Source organism: Capra hircus, chromosome 9 (assembly GCF_001704415.2).
Source record: "Capra hircus breed San Clemente chromosome 9, ASM170441v1, whole genome shotgun sequence".
Lineage (NCBI taxonomy): Eukaryota > Metazoa > Chordata > Mammalia > Artiodactyla > Bovidae > Capra > Capra hircus.
Genome location: NC_030816.1, coordinates 57793532 through 57816244, shown reverse-complemented (window position 1 = coordinate 57816244; position 22713 = coordinate 57793532). Strand labels below are relative to the sequence as shown.

The 22713-nt window shown below is 39.0% G+C and overlaps 1 protein-coding gene and 1 pseudogene across 1 annotated transcript; both read right to left on the bottom strand.

Moving 5' to 3' along the window:
* Window positions 1501–2497, bottom strand: LOC102171245 (annotated as a pseudogene).
* LOC102168262 (trace amine-associated receptor 7a-like) lies at window positions 17280–18308 on the bottom strand. The gene has a single exon (XM_018053517.1). The coding sequence runs from the start codon at window positions 18306–18308 to the stop codon at window positions 17280–17282; it is 1029 nt and encodes a 342-aa protein (XP_017909006.1).

The window sequence follows — 22713 nt, the reverse complement described above, 5'->3', positions numbered from 1 at the left end:
TCATACTGTTCATGGGGTTCTCAAGGCAAGAATACTGAAATGGTTTGCCATTCCCTTCTCCAGTGGACCACATTCTGTCAGACCTCTCCACCATGACCTGCCCGTCTTGGGTTGCCCCGCAGGCATGGCTTAGTTTCATTGAGTTAGACAAGGCTGTGGTCCTAATGTGATTAGACTGACTAGATTTCTGTGAGTATGGTTTCAGTGTGTCTGCCCTCTGATGCCTTCTTGCAACACCTACCATTTTACTTGGGTTTCTCTTACCTTGGGCGTGGGGTATCTCTTCATGGCTGCTCCAGCAAAGCACAGCCACTGCTCCTTACCTTGGATGAGGGGTATCTCCTCCCACCACCCTTCATGACCTTCAGTGTGGGATAGCTCCTCTAGGCCCTCCTACGCCCGGGCAGCCACCACTCCTTGGACGTGGGGTTGCTCCTCCCGCCCACCGCCCTTAGCCTTGGGCGTGGGGTTGCTCCTCCTGGTCGTCACCCTGGCCTCAGCCGTGGGGTTGTTCCTTCTGGCTGCTGCCCCTGGCCTCGGGCGCCATCCCTGGCCTCAGGCGCGGACTGTCTGATATGGGCTAAATCAGGTCCTCTCACCCCCAATTCATATGTTGAATTCCTAACTCTCAGTATTTTGCAATATAACTGTATTTGGAGACAAGATCTTTAAAAAGTTAATTAAGCTAAAATGAGTTTTAGTCCTATATGACTGGTATTTTTAGAAGAGTAGATTAGGATGCAGACTCACATGTAGCAAGGACCATAAGAGGACACAGAGAGAAGACAGGCATTTGCAATCCAAGGAGAGGGGTCCTCTGAGCAAATGAGCTCTTGCTGACACATTGATCTTGGAATTCTAACCTCTACATTTCTAAGTGGGAGAAATAATTTCCTTCAATTGAGCCACCCTACCTGTGATACTTTGCTATGACAGCCCTAGAAAATGAAATAATGTTGCAAAAGACTGAGAAAGAAGGACCATTGAAAGATAAATGAAAGTTGAACCTAAATGAGAAAATGATTACAGATTTGAGAATGAAAAATGAAATTCAGGATTCACAGAATTGGATATATAGTACATATAGTATATACATACATATAGTATAACAAGTACATATAGTAAGGATGTGTACAAAGCATCAAGACAGATGATACAAGTAAACCACTTTACCATTTATTACTTTGTTAAACTGCTTCAGTTGTGTTCAACTCTTGCTGAGCCTATGAACTATAGCCCCCCAGGCTCCTCTGTCCATGGAATTCTCCAGGCAAGAATACTGGTGTAGGCTGCCAGGCCCTCCTCAAGGCCAAGCCTTTATTACTTAGAGAAAAAAATATTATATGATGAAGCACCTGTCTGTGACTTTGCTCCTGGCTAATTTGAAATATATATACATTTCCCCAATTTTGAAAGGCTTTATTCATTTTTTGTATCTAATTTCATCATAAATTCATAATTTTAAAAATAGTCCTAAATTTTTCAACTTAGTGCTTTCATTTACTCTGAAAATAAGCTAGTGGTTGATGAACTATCCTTAAAAAGTCCCCCACTTAAAATAGCTTTCAAAGTTTTCCTAAACCAAGGGTAAAATAAAGCATAAATCAAAGTTTCATGGCTGAGTTATAATAGGAACACCAACAGCAAATCTCATAAATATAGGGAGGGTTTATGAAACCCATAAAGGATCAATTAATATATCAATTGTATATGGTAACCATGAAATCATAAACGCTACTCCTGTGACCCCCAGGGTTTTAGCTGCTTTTCCCTCTCTCTTGGCCACTCTGGATCTGTAACTCTGATTCTGCTTTGCTACCAGTATTTTCCATTTTTAGAGCTTGTTGTTTAGCTATTTAAAAAATCTTGCCATAAAGAATTATCATAACAATTGTATATAAAAAATATGGTATATAAAAAATAACAAAACATTTACCAAAACCCATATACAGTTGAGAGCACTTGCTAATTCCTCCATCCCATCATCACTGACACCTGTGTAGAACACAGCTCCGCTGTACACAATGGGCAGAATCCAGGAGATGCTGATGCAGACACAGACACCGTGAACTTGGTGGGATAGACCAGGGGGTCAGTAACAGCAATGTACCTGTCGATGGAGATGAAGCACAAGTGGAAGAGAGAAGAGTAACAAAATGCCACATCACAGGAACTGTGAAGCGCACAAAATCTGGCTCCAAAGTACCAGCAGCTCTCCACGGACCTGACCATGCTGAAGGGCATCACGGTCACTCCCACCAGAAAGTCCGCGCAGGCCAGAGAGGCGATCAAGAAATTGGCTGGCGAATGCAGCTGCTTGAAGTGAAGAACTGAAATCATCACCAAGAAGTTTCCAAAGATAGCCAATAAAGACCCGAGGCCAAACACTGTACAGAATCACCCGAGATGCAGGCAAGTAAGGAGATTTAATACAAGATCTGTTCACACTCTCAGAGCAGAGCTGCACGGTTTCAGATTGGCAAAGATTGCTGGCCATGGTTCTGCAGTTGGATGCTTGCTGTGTTTCTGCTTTTCAGAAAAATGGTCTTCAATTCTGAAAATTAAATAAATAAAATAAAACTGCATACTTGAGTACTACTTTTAAAAACTGTCTCATATTTCATCCTTTTCCCATTTTGTTATGAAGAGAAACTAAAAGAATTTTTAAAACTCAGAAATACATTCTTTATGTGTTTACCTAATATTTCTATAATAAATCTAAATTTCCTAGATAGTTAATGCTAAGCAAATCTACTATGATTTTTCATCAGTCCAGAAAACACATTGCCTAATAATTGAAGAAATTTAATTTAATTACTTGGCCCTTTATACCTGTGAATTTCTTCCTTACAAAGGATATGTGTGCATGCTTAGTTGCTCAGTCACTCAATTGTCTCAACTCTTAATGACCCCAAGTCCTTTAGCCCACCGCTCCTCTGACCATGGCATTTTTCAGGCAAAAATACTGGAGTGAGCTGCAATTTCCTACTCCAGGGGATCTTCCTGACCCAGGGAATGAACTCATGTCTCCTTCATCTCCAGCACTGGCAGGCAGATTCTTTACCACTGAGCCACCTGGGAAGCCCCCTTATAAAGGATAACACATGCAAAAATTGCATGTTTAAAAAGTCACATCTTAATAGACTTCCACCTTCACATCTGAGAAGTTAACACCCAGGATGCTTTAAGTAGCCAGCCAATAAACTTTGTCCATGATAAATTCCTCACAAGCAACCTCTGTAGGGTGACTCATGAAAGGAAACTTACTTTATGTCATTACAATTAAAAAGTTCTACAGAAGATATTTCTCTGAGCCCTGCTACCTTATCAAAATCCTTATGATTTTCCAACAGAGAAATTTCTTTTAATTCAACTGTTCTGAACTAGCCTTATTCTGTATATGACAATAATGTTATCTGTTCACTATTTATAAGACTGGCTGCATAATTTGCAGGGTTGGGCAAAATAAAAATGTGGAGATCTTTATTCAGAAATATGAAAAATAGTGCCCTCAAAGTATCAAGCTTTTCCCCTTCTCTGCAGTTTCTCTCACCTGCCAAGATGTTTGATTTTTGCTATGGAGTGCCTCTCTCTGACATGGAGATATTAGCAGGGCAAGTGCAGGTCCTCAAAGGTGCCTGGAGACCCTGTCCTGTGACTCAGTGATCCAACCACTACCAGGCACCCCCTCCCACCAACTGCTGAAAAAATAGTTCAGGCTCAGGTTGGAGTGAGGAACCTGAGCCAGGTATCTGCCCTTCTCTGGGCCTGCCACCTCAACCAAAGGCAGATAGACAACCCCCTGAGATGGCAGCCTCCACATCAGGAACCACACAGTACCTGAACTGGTGAAGGAGGGGCTTGGAGTCCCTGAATCTCTCAAGTAACATGCTGTGCCCTACCAGCCTGAGATGGGGTGACACTTGCCGTGCTTGCCCTGAGACTGCTCAGTGCACACCTGACCACAACCTTCCCGGCATCATACCCAGTGCTCAGATAGAGTGGAGGGGGTGGGGGTGCCAGTGCTAGTAAGTCTGGGTGAGGAAGGAGAAGTTGAACTGGGCCCAACAAGCCAGGGGTTGGGGATCAGGTGGATGAGAATCCCTCCCGTGAAAACAATTATTCAATTAATCATCTACCAAATTCTTCTGGGGAGTACTATCATTTCTTTCCTTTCAGTTCTCAAATATAACGTGATTTCTTCCCACTCTATTTAGTAACCTTGCCTCCCCCTTTTTTGATAATATAACATACAGAATTTAAAGCCTGAGAGGGGGGAGAGGTTTGGGGTGCATTATTGAAGCAGGAATCAAGGGTGATTCCAGGCTTTTAGCCTGCCCGCAAGAAAGAGTAGGAGAAAGAGTACACTTGGGGGAAAGATGATGGGTTAAGTTGGGATTGGTCAGAGGGACGTAGCACTGAGATTCTTTAGTGAGTGGTTTGGTCTGTAAATGTTTAGCTCAGAAAAGAAACTTTGCCTGATATGATCACATGAAATTCTTCAGCATACTCATGTTTTGAGAAGTAAATGTGATTGCCTGCTGTACACCTGCCATAAAGCCTAGGATATATATCTGATACTCAATAAATATTTGTTGACCAGTTTAGAAGGTCATATAGTGAAAATAGAAGGAACTGGATGTGCACCAACTTCAAAGTTATGCTTACAAACAAATATAGATGGGAAAAGATGAAAAAGTGGTCCCACAGACTCCCATGGGATGAAAATGGTTTGTGAAGGGGACAAGTGGTTTGACACTCTTTGACCAGGAGTGTCAAACGTTAGTGATGGGTCAGGTTAAATAAAAACTGCAAATTGTTTGTGGTCATTAAAAACTGGATCACTGATGAACATGATTCTACCTCTTCTGGTGGAATATTGGAGATAAACTCCAAATTGCAGCAGATTGAGAATTAATGGGAATGAGTAGGGAAGACAAGGAAACCATGAGCAATGGCTGATGTTTTCATGTTAATTATAAAGAGGAAAAGAGACATGAATTTCTATCGGGAAACATAGGTTCAGAAAATGCCATGTTGCTATTTAGATTCTGTCTTGATTTGATTCATGTTTATTTTGTTTGGGGATGGTACAGTAGCTAATGAGGAATACAAGATCAAAGACTGAGCTCTGATCAGAGTTTTTTTATATAAATTTATTTATTTTAATTGGAGGTTTATTACTTTACAATATTGTATTTGATCAAAGAAGTTTTACTGCCAAGCAGGGATGCAAACAAGCACACATCTAGGCCCTGGGAGACTAGAGTCAAGGGAGTAGAAATAGAGTTTTCTTAAAGCCAAGGGGCCATGAACTACCAATAATTCAGAAAGCAAAGTTTCTGAGTGCTGCTGATAGGGTAATGGAACTTGGGTTCACTTGTTAGATAAGCACCAGCCTGGTTGGAAATGCCTGCAAACCTACAAGGAGTGCCTGACTCAGGATTTGGGCATTGTACTAGATTCCTATTGTTGCTATAACAAATTACCACAAATTTAGTGGTTTACAGCAACACAAATTTATTATCTTATAGTTTCAGAGGCTAGAAATTTAATGGGTCTCATTGGACTGAAACCAGGCATTGAAGGTGCTATCATCCAACTGGAAGTTCTACAGAAGAATCTGGCTCTTGTCTTTATTGACTTCCAGAGGTCAATTGAAGAGCTTCCGTGGTGGCTCAGATGGTAAAGAATCTGCCTGCAATGTAGGAAGCCTGGGTTCTATCCCTGGGTCAAGAAGATCCGCTGGAGAAGGGAATGGCAACCCACTCTAGTAGTCTTGCCTTGAGAATTCCATGGATAGAGGAACCTGGTGAGCTACAGTCCAGTCCATGGGGTCAAAAAGAGTTGGACACGACTAACTGGCGTGGGCTCTAGAGGTCACCTGCATTCCTTAGTTTGTAGTCCCTTTCTCCAAACAGGATGCTGCTGCTGCTGCTGCTGCTGCTAAGTCGCTTCAATCGTGTCCGACTCTGCGACGCCATAGACGGCAGCCCACCAGGCTCACCCGCCCCTGGAATTCTCCAGACAAGAACACTGGAGTGGGTTGCCATTTCCTTCTCCAATGCATGAAAGTGAAAAGTGAAAGTGAAGTCGCTCAGTCATGTCCGACTCTTCGCGACCCCATGGACTGCAACCTACCAGGCTCCTCTGTCCATGGGATTTTCCAGGCAAGAGTACTGGAGTGGGTTGCCATTGCCTTCTCCACCAAACAGGATAGCATCTTCAAATCTCTGACTCTGATTCTCCCCTCATCTCCCTTTTTCATTTTTAATGACCCTTGTGATTACATTGAGCTCACCTGGATAGTCAAGAATAATCTTTCCATCTCAAAATCCTTAATCACATCTACAAAGTCCACTTAGCCACATAAGGGCCTTGTCCAGTTCACTTCAGAGATTAAGCTATCTCTTTGCAACAAGAGTAAAAGTCTTTTACTTCTTTGATGAAGTAAAGTCAAGTGGAGGCAACTGCAAAAGCCAACATCCGCAAGTTCTGAGGATTAGTATTAATGTTAAAAATCCCTTGATGGAATCCCTGTAGTGCAAGGTGTGAACTTGGAAGGTTATTTTCAAGAGTGATTATTAAGAGAGTTTTTCTACAAAACAGTCTTCACATTAAGTTAGATTATCATTATGTTTATCTGGTCAAAGTCTTTTTTCTTCTTAGACTTGAGCTTTTTCTCTATTCACAGTCCTGCTGTGGCCACATTACTGGACTTTTGTTACAAAGATATGACAGGTCACAAGCAGTGAGAATCAATCCTTGGCTTTTTTTTCTCCAGTTAAGAATCATTTTTGTATCTGAACTGGATACCAACAAACAGAAAATGAAATACACATTGCGAGCAACTTGAAAAGGATGAATTACATTACAGGAAAGCTTTAAAAATGCCATGGTATTTAGACACACCCTTCTTTCTGAACTTCTACAAGTATCAGCGCTGGTAGAGAAAAGATCATTCTCCTCTCAGGATGTTGTCACTGGGAGAAGATTGCAGTGTCTCTCCATCCACATGAGAAATGGGTGTAAATCCTCTGAATACTGCTGCTGTGAGATTCTCACAGACAGAAGACTTCACATTCCTATCTGTAGTGGGCTCAATGCTGTACCCCACCCCCGCAAAGAATATGCCCACATTCTAACCCCCAGAGCCAGATCTTCTTTGGAAAAGATGCCTTCATGGGTTTAATAAGATGAGATCATCCTGTACTACACGGATGGGCACTAAATCCAAGAATAGTGTCCTTAGACAAAAGTTGAGAAAGAGAAGAGAGAAGATGGCCTTGTGAAGATGGAGCCAGAGATTGGAATGATGCTGCTACAAGCAAAAGAGTGCTTGGAGCCATCAGACAGAGAGTGACTCTACCCAGAGCCATGGGAGGGGAGCATGGCCCTGCTGTCAAGACCTCTAAAATCAGAGGGTTTTATTTCAGGCCTCTGGTCTACAGGACTATGAGAGAATACATTTCTGTGAGAGAATAAAGCCAGCAAGGTTGTGGTCATTTGTTACAGCAGTCCTAGAAAAGAAAACACTCTCTTGGATACTTTCCATTTCAGTGGTACAATGCTCGGTGAAAAAGAAATTTCAGCAGAAAATCAAGGAATGAAAATCAACACATTTGTTCAAAAAACCAGATTTCAGAGCTTTGAAAGCAAATTGTAAATAATGTGAGCTTCTATCATCATCCATTTAGCAGCTGTCAACCTTATATTGTAGGTACAATTTAACTCATTAAAAAAATAAAGTACATTTTAGAGGAGTTCTAGGTTCAACACATGGGGCTTCCCTGGTAGCTCAGCTGGTAAAGAACCTGCCTGCAATGTGGAAGACCATGATTCTTTCCCTGGATCACGAAGACCTCTTGGAGAAACGATAGGCTTATTCCAGTATTCTTGGGGTTTCCCTGGTGGCTCAGATGGTAAAGAATCTGCCTTCAATGCAGGAGACCTGGGTTTGATCCCTGGGTTGGGAAGATCCCCTGGAGAATGGAACAGCTACTCACGCCAGTATTCTTGCTTGGAGAATTCCATGGACAGAGGAGCCTGGCGGGCTACAGTCTGTGGGGATGCGAGGAGTCTGACACAACTGAGCAAATTTCCCTTTCACTTCAGTTTAAGGTTCAAAACAAAATTGTGCGGAAGGTACAGAAATTTCCCATGTGCAGCCTCCCCCGTGGAAGCACATCCTCCCCAACTTCAATATCCAGCCTATTTTGAAACTAGACAAGTTAATTTCACTGACAGAGAGGAAAGAGGAATTCAGGTTCAGTCCAAACCCCATGCTTGTTTCATTCTCCTTACTATGCTGAATGTCAGAACCACCTCCAACAATGTCAGTCAAGGCCTGAGAGGTGAGGAGCAACTTAGAGTGGACAACTGTTTGAAATGAGACCAGTGAGTACAGCTCCTTATACTGTGGAGAGCTTTATTATCAATTGCATTATTATTTGAAGAGAACTTCTGTAATTCTTCTCTCATTGTGTTTGATTTCTATTCTTTTTGTCATTTCTAAAAAGTAAGAGCTACAATACATGTGTTTGGTATAATCTATATGGGGAAACCATCTAAGCTACGAAGACAGTGTCCCTAGGGAATGATTGTAGAGGGCTTTGAATCAGAAAATGCCTGGGTATGCGATCTTGGAACACTTACCTGAACTCTCTGGCATCAGAATGCTCAGCTCTGACTTGGGAGTAATAATACCCACCATAAAGAGTTGTGTGACTAGAGGTAAGGCAGAAAAGTATTTAACTTATGCTTAAACTGAATTACTATGTTATGTTACCAATAACATAGAATAGTACAGGTTAGTATAGTATATAAGAGTTAGAAATATAATAAGCATTAACAAAAATGATAAAACAAGTGTGGGATCTTTACTTCCAATTTACAACTTCACTTCTAAGGACTAAGTAGAATGATAGTGCTGACATTTAAGATGGGTGAGGAGAATAGCAATGAATTCCAGCAAGCAAGAGCTGAAAGGTGACTTGCATTTGGCATTCTAGAGCAAGTGAGCCTGAAAGGCTGGTGTTGGTGATGATATACCTAAACTGGAGGGATTTCAGGTTTTAGTACAAGCCCACATTCTAAAACTCTAAAATCGATAACATTGTAAGTTTATGTCTAATTAATTTGGTGACAAACACTGACATAAGGCTATTTCTAATGTTTATTTTTTAATCAGTCTATCTGAGTATTCATGCAGATATTGTGTTGAATATCTGATTATTGGTACAGAAATAATAATGTGTTGATGACAAATGCTTCACACACTTCATTGGTTTATTCCAAACATTTAATGGATGTGCCTTTTAAATGAAACAGAAAAAAAAATTTGATAACGAGAAGTCCTGGGAGTTTTAGAGAAAAGATTGTAGCTGGTAAATGACAAGTCCTAAGTAAGGACAGAGGCAGATTGGCGGTGATATCCTAGAAGAAGAGAATATCTAGAAACTGTTAGAGGCAGATTAGCACTTGGTCAAGAGCATGGACTCTGGGGTCTTCCAGTGATTGGTCAGTGTGAGGAATTTGCCTGCCAATGCAGGGGACGCAGTTTCGATCCCTGATCCAGGAAGATCCCACAAACCCAGGAGTCAGTGAGCCCGTGTGCTGCAACTACTGAGCCTGTACCCTAGATCATGGGAACTACACCTGCTGAGCTCCTGCGATGCAACTACTGAAGCTCCTGAGTCTAAAGCCCATGTTCCTTAACAGCAGAAGACACCGCAATGAGAAGCCCTTGAACCGCAAGAGAGTAGCCCCCACTTGCTACAGCTAGAGAAAAGCCCACATAGCCGTGAAGACCCAACAGAGCCTAAAATACATAAATAAAATTATGCTTTTAAGAAGGCATGGACTCTGGACCCAGTTGCCTAGGGTTGAATCCAGGCTCTCCCCAACTTTGTAACCGACCGAGGACTCAGTTTTTCAGCTGTGAAATGGGGATAATAATATTCCCTTCAACAGAAGGTTATTATGACAACTATTGGGGTTACTGTTTCTAAAGCACATGATATAGTACTTAACTAGCATGTGTTCATACTTTAAAAATTTAAGATCTATATATATTGAGAGTAGTTCTGGAGAGAGTGACAGAGAGCTGGGTATTAACATTAAGATGCAAGAAGGAAGAAGGACCCTGTGCCAGTTGACAGTATTGGAGAGAGGCAAGAGTAGTACAATCTGATGACCTTGAGAGTTTGAGGGAAGATGGAGTGTGAATGCTCTGCCACCACGAGGAACATCGAGGATGCCCCCTCATTGCTCTGCTACTGGAAAGCAAAGTCCTCAGGTGACAACCAGGTTCCTAAATGGTGCAGAGAACCTACATAGAAGAAAACATGTTTGTGAAGTTATTTCTCAGTATTTATTCATTTCAATGTTGTCTTTTAATCTTAATTCAGTTATATTGAAAAGCCAGTCTGGGAATCAGTGCTGATTTACGACCAACTCCTCATCAATCAGAGGAAGAGGAGAAAAACAAGAGCAAAGAGATAAACGATGTGTTTCCTATAGTATTAATATCAGAGCATGGTGAAGAATTCACCTACAATGCAGGAGACCCAGGTTTGATCTCTGGGTCGGGAAGATCCCCTGGAGAAGAAAATGGCAACCCACTCCAGTGGGTTCTTGCCTGGAGAATCCCATGGACAGAGTAACCTAGCACATTATAGTCTATGGAGTCAAAAAGAGTCATTCATGACTGAGCAAAAAAAAACATACTTCTCTTTAATGAAATTTTGCCAAAACATAAAATTGTCCCTGCAGCTGCTGCTGCTGTTTGTGAAGTCCTTAGCTGGCAAAGTTATTATTTGGCAAGCATTTGTGGTTTCCTTGGATTTTTTTCACCAATTTTATTGTTTCTGAAACCCAAGTTTCCAGGAACCATTAGTTTTCTCAATAACAAAGGTGGTATTTTAGCAGGTAAGCCTTTTAGAGCCTTAAAATAGACCAGGGCATCCTCTGATCAATTCCAAATATTTAAAATAGTAAAGTTTCTTCCAATAGACGTATATGTCCGAGAAATCAACCTCATAGAAAAAGCAATATCTAATGTCTGCTGTGAAAAGAAAAGAGTCGCCTTGCATTTTTTTACATTTTCTCTTTTGCTACTTTCAAAACTTATTAGAGGAACCTAGGTTATTTGCTGCTCTCATGTTTGGCCAATGAAGGACACCTAGCCTTGTGCTGCGGAGAAGGCAATGGCACCCCACTCCAGTACTCTTGCCTGGAAAATCCCATTGACGGAGGAGCCTGGAAGGCTGCAGTCCATGGGGTCGCTGAGGGTCGGACATGACTGAGCGACTTCACTTTCACTTTTCACTTTCATGCATTGGAGAAGGAAATGGCAACCCACTCCAGTGTTCTTGCCTGGAGAATCCCAGGGACGGGGGAGCCTGATGGGCTGCCATCTATGGGGTCTCACAGCGTTGGACACGACTGAAGCGACTTAGCAGTAGCAGCAGCAGCCTTGTGCTGAGATGAGGTAAAAATTGGAGGCTCTTCCTAAACCCTCTAAAATTCTTGCAGTATCTGACTCTTCCTTTTATGCTCATACATCTTGAGAAAGTGATCTGCCTCAAATAAAGATAAGGTTAGACAATAATCGTATTTCTCAGAGGCAGTAATCATATTTCTCATTCTATCCTTCTAATACCAAGGACAGAATTTGGAGGCAAATTTTGGTTATCTTGCATTATCGAAAGTTTCCAGTCCCTATTTGCAGATTTTGAAACTCAGGCATTCTTAAAATAAAAATCCATTCAATAAACTCTCTCCCCAATGAGTGATAGTGTGAGACTTTCCTCATTAAAACAAAACAAGAGAAAGGTGCATTAAAGTTGTGATTTTTCCAGCACACAAACTCAGAAGCTTATTAATGGGAGGGGTGAGAGTGAAATGCTTTGTACTCTTGTCTCTTTGGATTAGAGGCTAGATGTAACCAAACACAAAGTAGGGTAGAAGTATTGAACTATGAATCAACAGCAATTGGCACTGATAACACATAATAAGCACACACACATTAATTATATGTAATAATAATATTTAAAGCATTTTTACAAGTGAGTGTGAAACTGAATCATACTTGATTCTTTATGAATCGTTATGAACTTGATTCTTTACATAATCTATTTGTGTTTAATGGATATTTCTCAGAAATATATGTTAACCTCTTATGGAATAAATTGAGTGAAATGGGAAATGATATGTCATTGTATTTTCTCCAACCACAGACTCCCAATGTCCTCTACATATCTTCCTTCCTCAGCTCACATTAGATCTCAGAGCTGTCTAGTCATTGTGTGTGATAATAACTCAGTTTGGATGACTCCAGGTTGAAACACAACCTAAATATCATGGAATATCCCTGTCTTCCCTGTGCCCAAGCTAGCCAGGTCTGAACTTAAACATTTCATCATTTTCACAATGGACTGGCTGAACTGGCACATGCCCTCTGAAGATAAGCCCTATTAACTGATCACAGTGTTTACTTCCTCCTAAAATTCCATTGAAATGTCCCTGAAATATTTCTGAAAGATAAAAATTCATTGGAGCAAACTAATGGAAAGAGCAGGGTAGAGAAAATACAATCCACACTATACCCAATAAAAGTTTACCATTAAGATGAAAAAAAAATGTTCTTTCTAATAAAGTATGGCAGAGATTCTTAATCCCAGAAAAAGTAAATAAAAAATGAGGGCAAGGGAACTTTCCAGGTGATCCCATGGTTAAGAATCCACCTTGCAATGTAGGGGACATGAATTTGATCCCTGGTCAGGAAACTAAGATCCCACGTGCTGCACAGCAATTAAGCCAGCACACCCTAACTACTGACCCTGTGTGCTCTGGATTCTGAGCACTGCAATAAAAGATCCCACATGATGGAACAAAGATCCTGCCTGCCTCAGCTAAGATTGCATGCAGCCAAATAAACACAATTTTTTTATAAATGAATGAGGACAAGAAAATCATAAAACAATGCTTGACACATTTTATTCTGAGCTAAAGGGTCTAAACTTGAAATGCAAGTGCCTATCAAGTTTAAAGAAGGAAAACAGAATAAACACAGGCACTAAATATGGACAAGTCTAAAGAGAAATTCTCAAAAGTTCCTGGGAACAGAGACCAGAGGGAACAGGTCTATGAAGACGATGTGAATATCATACTGGGGTCAAAATCCTCATCAGTACACAATAAAAATCTATTCAATAAACTCTCTCCCCAATGACTGATAGTGTGAGACTTTCCTCATTAAAACAAAGGTCCAAGAAGGCAGTGGAGTCATGTTTTTTAAGTTATCAGATAATTTATTTTTGAAACCATCATTCTAGTTAAAATTAAAATAATGATTGAAATCCTATTAAGTTCTTTAAAGCTAGTTTGGAATTAAGAACATTCATTCTAGTTACATGTATTTATAGTAGGCATTTCTATGTATTATATATCAATATATTATAACAAATATTTTATTAAAATGAATTATAATTAATATACTATATGCTTGTATAATTCAAATATGTAATTTGCATAAGTATAAAACAGAGCTACAAATAGATGGTCACAGATCATTAGAAGCAGGCAAGCCACAAATAAGCGAGCAGAGGTGGGGCAATTCTTAGCAAGAGGAGGTTGTGCCAAGACCTAAGGAAGGAGCAGATGAAAGTGGACCACTGGGCTGTTCCAGCAGGACCCAATCCAGCCTGACATTCCCTGGGTGGTGGCAAACCCCACTCTGCGAATTCATGAGACTCTGGGTATCCAGCCTTGTTCAGGTCACTTAAACTTCAGCCTGCATTTTAAAAATGATGGTTCAAACCCAAATTCAATCAACAAATAAGAAGAATAAACAAATTGTGGCCAACCCACACAGTGCAACACTACTCAATAAGTCACAAAGTCACAAAGTCACAAAGAAAAAGGAATCAGATACTGACTCATCCTTTGACATGGCTTATTCTCCAAATCACTAAGCACAGTGAAATGATTCAGACAAAAATAAGTGTATATAATGTATGCTTGCATTTATATAAAATGCTAGAAAGTACAAACTAGTGTAGAGTAACATGAAGTTCATCGGTGGCTACCTGGGGACAGAAGGGGGCTAAGTTTGTAGGGATAAACAAGAAGGACATTACTAAAGACGTGAAGAAACTTTTGGAGTAATAAATAAGTTTAGTCTTGATTTTGGTGATGAATTTGCAGGTGTCTACAAATGTCAAAACTCATCAAGTTGTATATCATTTTACGTGGAGTTTATGTCTATTATGCATATGTGTATTATGAAAATATTAAAATTTGAGTTTCTCTGTTAAAAAGTAAAAGGTAATGGTTCAGAACTGGTCATCTCAAAGTTACCTTCAGTTTTAGTGTTTTGTACATTTGTTGCAGAGGGCCAATGATTGGATGGTCAAGAAAATCTGGCTAATGTGATATTCTTGGCCCAGGAATTTTTCTGGCCCTGAATTCACCTACCAAAATCTGACAGAGAGGGATGTTCTGTCCAAGGGATGATCCCAAGAACCACAAAATAAGCATGTAAAGAGTCTGCAGTACTATAAGCACTATGATACATGAGGAATTTATGTGGCTGTGGATGGCAGGTATTCTTTCCTTCTTGAGTTCCCTCAGGGTTACCAGTTCGCTCTCCGTGGTGGCTGCAATTGCTGATGATCATAACCTCCTCTGTTAACTGATGTGGCCGAAAATATTCCATTTCTTGCTTTCGGTAATTTGATTTCAGTGGCTGGGCCACATCAGGGGAGGAAGAGTTACTACTTACTTCACTTTCTGACTCCCTGGACATGAACACGGACCCTATTGTTTAACAAATATGCCACCTTGGGCATAAGACTCATCTCTCTTTGCTTCAGGTCCCTCATTTGTGATCTAGAAGTAATAGTAATTTAATATAGTCATAATATTTCCTCTCACATAGTGTTGTTGTAAAGACTGAATAGGGCAGGTAAGATGGTCCCAAGCAAAGAATGAGCAGTATATAACAAAGCACTCTTAGGTTTGCATACCAGAAGCACTCAATAAGTGTTCACTGAAGCAAAGGTGAGTGGACAAGACCCACATGAATAGAGTAATTCATAGAAGAGAGAAATGAGGCCTAGAGTGTATTCTTTTATAAAGAAAGTTCAGAAATATTTTTTAAAATAGAATAATATGTAGTTCTAGGAAACAAAGTGGTAAAATTGAAAGATTTGTCTAGCATGTGTAAAAGGTTACTGAAAAAGGAAAAACAAGTGTAAATGTATTAAACTAGATGTTAGAACTGCTTATTTGAATCCAGAAGCTTTATGGTATTCAACAGACTTTTAAACACTTTGATTTTAGCTTTTTCATTTTTAAAATGAAGAAGTATGACTCCCTATAGCTTGTGGCATAGGATTAAGGATTAAAGAAAGTTACTATATTGAAAGCACTAAATCAAAATAAACTGATGATTTTCAGTGTCAGAACTGAAGACCTGTGAGTAAACTAAACACTAAGCAGGTAAAAGTACCTTTAAATCATCTTTAATCACCAAATGAAGATGAGAGAACTTCAATCAAGTATAGTATAAGGTAATCAGAAATAATTCACTATCTCAGGAAAGGTTTATTGATTTAAAGCATATGTCTAATAATAGTCAGAAATGATGTGCTAATATATGACTAATTTCTATCAAGCAAGAAAGTAGAAAAAAATCAGAATATATTGATGTGAATTCACTCCTGCTCAGGAGACATGATGCTCTAATTTTTAAATCTTGATGTCTGATTACAACAAAAGGTAAAATGTTTTGTTGTCGTTTTAGTTGCTAAATCAAATCTGACTCTTTTTTTTTTTTTTAACTCCATCGGACTGTAACTCACTTGGCTCCTCTGTCCATGGGATTTCCCAGGCAAGACTATTGGAGTGGGTTGCCATTTCCTTCTTCAGGGTAACTTCCCAACCCAGGGATCGAACCCACGTCACCTGCATTGGCAGGCAGATCCTTTACCGCTGAACCACCAGGGAAAGTTAGAATAGAATCAAGCAATTTATGTAAAAATATTTTTAATTTATTTTTAAAAACCCAGACGTATAGCATCCTCCAATCTTTCTACCAAAAACAGGGCTTCATTTCTGAAAAGCTGGCTGGCTTTTATCTAATGTGAAAATTTGTGAGTCATATAAAATGTATTTATCAGCCTCTGTCTGTCATACTTTTATGCCCCCTTCACTTCAGTGTTCTATTTTTTAATACATTTTTAATTGGGGCTTTCTTGTGTATCAATGAAAACCCTTATACATAATTTCTGGAACAATGCAAAAGTGAACAAAATTGTAAGTTAATTTCAGATAAAGTACAATATGAGTGACAATCTTAAAAACTCATGCATGATCTAAACATATGTTAACTAGTAAAATTTCTAAACTCAAGTGAAATTTTATGAGCAGAGGATCACCAGGAAGAAGCCCACTCAACAAATGAATGTTATTTATGACATCAATTACCTTTCCCATAGTACATAATTCAACTGATATATGTCTGCGTATTAGTCACTCAGTTATGTCTGACTCTTTGCGACCCCAGGGATTGTAGCCCACCAGGCTTCTCTGTCCATGGAATTCTCCAGGCAAGAATACTGGAGTGGATTGCCATGCCTTTCTCATATATATATATATATATATATATATATATATATATATATATATATCAGTCAATAAATCTATTTCAGGATTGATTTTACCTGACACTGAGATCATATTTCTGAACGCATAAATCTGACCACCTGACAGTGCAGACTTACTACTTTGCTCTCCTTCAACCAGGACCTCTCTAAGTATTCCACAGATGCATTTAAATTTGTAATAGAAAATATTACAAAGGAATAAAGAGAATCTATAACCAGGGATTAAACTATTATAAAATGATAAAAGAAGATTTTGAATAAAATTATACTACATCCTTCCCCATATATTCTCTTACATTTTCTCAAGAATGCTGCAAGGAGGGGTTTAATAACTAGAGATTGTACAGCGAAGTTCAGAGACAAGTAGTAGCCCAAGATCAAAGGTAAAATGCCACATTTCTGGCTCCAAGGTCATGTTGTTTCCATAACAACCAGGTTTTTATGTTATATTGACCAAAGAATGATGAAACTGAATTTGTCTTCAGGTCATATTGGAAGCATAATTTATTCTTTTACTTTACAAGTTTTTGCATGTATATGATGAAGTTTTCTACCCAATGCTGTGTTCACTGTAAATCTATATTCAATTCCTCCATCTAAAATGTGGACTTACCCAGAAAATAAATTTACTGTTGAGGAATTCTCTCTCAAAACTTTGCCAGTGATAATGAGTTTGACGGCTTTTCGAAACCAAGGATAAAAGAAAGCATAAATTAAGGGGTTCATAGCTGAGTTATAATAAGCAATCCAAACCAATATTTCATAAATATATGTGGGAGTGATGAAACCTAGGAAGGCATCAATGATGGAATCCAGGAAGTAAGGCAGCCAGGAGATGAGAAACGCCAGCACTGCGACGCCCAGGGTTCTTGCTGCCTTTCTCTCCCTCTTGGCCACTCTGTCTTGGAAGCTCTCTGAGCATCGCTCAGTCCTGTTGTTCAGATTCTCAATTTTTCTAGCCTGCTGTTTAGCAATGAGGAAAATCTTGGAGTACAGAACTATCATCACAAGGGTGGGGATGAAAAATAATAGAAAATCCACCAATACCCAACTCTGATTCACTGCAATTTGACAGCCTCCCACACAGGTGAGAGCACTTACTAGATCCTCCAGTCCAGCTGCATTTGCTCCTGTGCCAAGAAGGGAAAAAGAATAAATAATTGAAAAGAGCCAGGAGAAGGCAATACACATGCCAGAAACAGACACAGTGAACATGGTTGGATAGACCAGGGGGTCAGTGACAGCAATGTACCTGTCCAGAGAGATAAAGCACAAGTGGTAGATGGAAGCGTAACAGAATGAGCCTTCAAAACAAGAGTGGAGTTGACAGTAACGCTGCCCAAAGTACCAGCAGCTCTCCACAGACCTCACTGTGCTGAAGGGCATCACAGTCACTCCCACCAAGAAGTCTGCACAAGCCAGAGAAGCAATCAGGAAGTTGGTAGGAGAACGTAGCTGCTTAAAGTGGAGAATGGAAATCATTACCAAGAGGTTTCCAAATACAGTCAGCACAGCTCCAAAGGTGAACACTGTGTACAGGATGAGGCGGGGAGCTGGTGAGTAGGGGGTTTTCACACAGGATCCGTTCAGGTGCTCGTAGCAGAGCTGCACAGCTGCAGCAGAAGACACACTGCTCATGATTCTCTGATTTGATACCTGGAAACCTGTCACCCTCTGTGGCCCAGGATGTCATGCCAGTTTTCAAAATATCCTTAAAGAAAAGATAAATACAATGTCAGCACTTGCCAGTGTATTCTGTCTTTGCTCCCTTGTAAGCGCAAATCTTTACTTACATGTTTAGAAAGTGATTCATATCCTCATCTTGTAAATGATTCACTTCTAAATGAATAAGCAGTTAATTTTCATTGTTACATAAAATGCTGTCTATTTAAATTTTTAAAAAACTTCCTGCATTACCTTGTTCTTCACTTCAGAGGAGAGTTTGTCTTCGAGAAACTATTACATGATGCATGCCCGAATGCCACATTTTATTAGCATTATTTCCTAATTTATCAGAGCAATGATAATGCCCCAAACACCCTCTCCCCTCAGGAACATAGTTTCATAATTTCAATCCCCAAAGCTCTTAAGATTGAATCCCCACAAGTGCAAGGTGTTTAGAAAGAAAGAATTAAATAACAATTATGTTTATGCTAAACTAAGTTTATGTCCTATAATTTCCTGATGTCATTTGACCTTTGCATGAAATATAATAATGCCTAGTCTTTAAAACCTTTGAGCAGAAATTGAAAGTCATATTTATTGTTATTAGTTACTGCCTTTTCATTCTTGTTAGAATCATTTATGATTTCTGCGTTGAATGTCACTAGAACTCTTCCAAATAAGTCCTTTCTCTCTTCCAGTATCAGTTTGTATTAAAGAAAAAAAAATAGAATCATATATTAAACAGTTGAATGCTTCAGGTTTAACTTTAATAATTCAGATTTAGAAAAGAGGAGGAGTAGAGGACAAAATGTTTGCCTCATGAAACAACCAAGGAAGTCCAAGTACAAACAAAACATTGTTGCTGCTAATGTTTTTCTTGTAATGGGAACTATATGGAAGATATTTTTAAAAATAAATTGTTGAAAGAACTCTTGGAATGTGAGCATTCCTATATTATACTCCATATTTTACCATTGACAAATTTCCATTTCCTCTTAATGTTCTAGAATAGATCAGCTTGTGTTTCAAAAAAATGTTTTCTGATGAATGACTTCTATGCGGTGTGCTCAGTTGCTCAGTCATGTTCAACTCTTTGCAATCCCATGGACTGTAGTCTACCAGGCTTCTCTGTCCATGAAATTTTACAGGCAATAATACTGGAGCAGATTACTATTTCCTACTCCAGAGGATTTTCCCAACCCAGGGATCAAACCCATCTCTCTTGCCTATCCTGCATTGGCAGGCAGATTCTTTACCACTGTGCCACCTGGGAAGCACTCAATGACTTCTACTTATGTTGAAAAATCAGCTTTTTAATATTGAGGCATAAAATATATTTGAAAAGTTTACATTTTTAGTATGTACAGACTGATGACGTGATAAATGTATCCTCTCTTGTATTCACAACCAAGAAAGGACACAACACCCTGTATTTCTCCTCAGGCCCTTTTATACTTAATCTCACCCCACATATCCCCTCTCCTATCCTGGGGAACCACTGATCACCCTTCTATGGCTAGGGATTAATTTCTGAGGCCCAAAAATCTTGTGTCAAAAAGGTCACACAGTTTGCGTTCTTCTCTGTCTGGCTTATTTTACTCAGCTCAGTGTCTGCGAGTTTCACCCATGTCTGAGAACATTTGCAGCTCATTCCAAGTTATTGCTAAATGGAATTCCACTGTCTGAATTCAATTGCCTTCCAGTTATTTTATCCACATACCAGTTGATAAATATTTAGACTGTTCATCTTGGGACTGTCATATTGGGAAGTGTATGTTTAACTCTGTAAGGAAGCACACATTTTCTAAGGTAGTTGGACCATTTTATTCACTCACCAGCAAGCTATGAGTGTTTCAGTTTGCTTGAAATCTTTCTTTCCTCCTGGTGGATTGCCTATCATCTTATAGGATTTTTAAATAAATTAGAGCTTATCCATTATACTTTATTTTACTTCTCTTAACTATATGTGAGAGGCTAACATGTGGACAAGTAAGGACAACTCGATGTGGTGATGGCTCTGATAAAGAGTTTAGTGGAGGTCACCACAATGAAGCAAGGGAATTGTATTCACAGGTAATTTTACCAAGAAGGTAACTTTAAATATAGGTCGAGAGGATCCAGGAGATATTTGAGGTAAAAACAGACAAGGGTTTTCCAGGCTGAGAGGGCAGTGTGTTTTGCGGCTCCGAGATGGGAGCTGGACGCATTCGCAAGGCTGAGAGCGGCTATAGCGCAGGCGCAGTGTGGGGAGTGGCATGAACTCAAGGAGACCTGCGCACAACCTGGCCCCACGCCCCTCATTTTGCCAAGCTGTTTGGATTTCTGCAGAGGTGAAGGGTTAGGAAGGGAGAAGACATGAAATACCCGTGGTTGACAGATACAAATCTTCGCTTCACCTGCTCATGGATGCTAGATAGGATTTATATTTTTCTGCAATACTCTTAAATCTACTTAGAGCCTCACACTGCACCTGGTACAAGAAAAAAATCTCAATAAATACAGGGATTCTGCTCCTTTATCCCCAGAGTGGCATCCATGTTCAGAAAGCTCAGTCTCACAGTATCTGCGGGTGTTTTTTGAGGTCTGTCTATTGAAGAATGCGTTTTCCTACCTCTAAGGAGCTGACTTGGCAGCATCTTTGCTTTCCCTGAGGGCTCATTCCAGCCACGCTGGGAGGTTATGTCGTCTCTCAAAAGCATGTGCATCTACTCAACACATCTACTGTGCATGTTTATCACTTTTCAAAAATGACCTAAAGAGTAGAAATAAAGCACAAGTGGAACATGGAAACATAACTCTTGGTAGCTTCCATCGCTCTTGAGTACAGCACATAATTAATATAGAGAAGAAGAGTTGGAGCATTAACGATCTACTGAAAGAAACCATTAAAAATACTTTTAAAATATTAAGATATAAATCCTGAGATACTTAAATCTCTTTAAGATGTAGTTTCTAAAATATACCAATGTACCTACAATTTAGTTTCATTAGATAAGACAAAAATATACCAAAGATATATGCTCAAATGTTAGTCCACCAAAATAAAACAAGCAAGCACACAGATAAAACTAACTTCAATGCTTAGAGAAAAATAGAGATGTGCATTGTTAACATCAATTTTAATATATTTATTTTATCACAAGCATTAACATTTTAAAGATAAATTACAAAGTAAATCCCCGCATACACAGATACTGTCTATTATACACAAAGGTACATTTTGTAAAAGTGTAATATGAGGGCTTATTATACGTTGCTTTATAATTTAGGTAGGATTTTTCGCTTTTGTTTTCTTTTGATTTTAGTCAAAAAAGTATACTGAGATTTTCTTTCCTTGTCAATTGCTATTTTTAATGGTCAGTTGTGCTTTTTAATGGTTTCATAACATCTCATTTCAAAGGTAGAGCATACTTTATTTAATTTACACCGTATGAATCCTAGTTTATTGTACTTAGCAATGGGGAGATATACAATGAATGTCCTTGTCACATTTCCTTCCTTGCCTGACTCTCTTCATATGCTTCTTTGCCAGAAACAGAACTACAGTCATGTGACATGTGTGATTTGAAATTTTACATAAATATCTTATTTCCCCTCTAAAAGAAAATGCTAAATTATGTTTTTCCTAGTAGTTTATGAAAGTGCTCAACTTTCAGCAGAGTACTCAACTTCTCATACTCTGATTAATCTGATATTAATGATCGAGTGTTGTCAAATATGAGACACAAACTATAATATTTTAATTAATTTTAAAATTATGAGTACTCTTGACATTTTAAAGTATTTATTAACCATACCTCTGTAAAATTTCATGTTTATGTTTAGTGGGATATTCATCTCCATCTTAATGTTTTGTAAATTCTTTTTATATTTTTAAATCTACTAATTCTTCATCCTGTTTGCTGCCAATAGCTTTTCCAAGTTTGTTTGTTTTTCTTTAATGTGCCTTTCTTTCACTTCGAAGTTGAAAAATTTAAATTTAGTGCATGAATCTATATTCTGTCATGATTCCACCAATAAATTATAAAAACTATGTTTTCTTCTAGTTTTTTAATATCTCAGGTAAATCAGTTTTGATTTTGTAAAATACATGAAGCCAGATCATTAAGAGTTTTTCAAAAAGTTTTATACCACATTAACATTTCTAAATTATCCATTTTTCAATAACATAAATAGTAGTGTTATTTTTATCATGAATAACTATAAACTCCAAATAGTACTTATAGGGGGGAAAATAAAAGATAATTGCCCTCTATCATGAGCTGGAAGGTAAAAGCAACAAACTTCATGAAATGAGAAAATTGTTACACAAAAGAAACTACTATTGCAGTACACACACATATTGCTCATGGGTATTCCTACCTTTACAAACTATCTC

Bases quoted from the DNA above. Each gene is read 5' to 3' on its own strand.
- LOC102168262 (XM_018053517.1), bottom strand. From the start codon at position 18,308: ATGAGCAGTGTGTCTTCTGCTGCAGCTGTGCAGCTCTGCTACGAGCAC.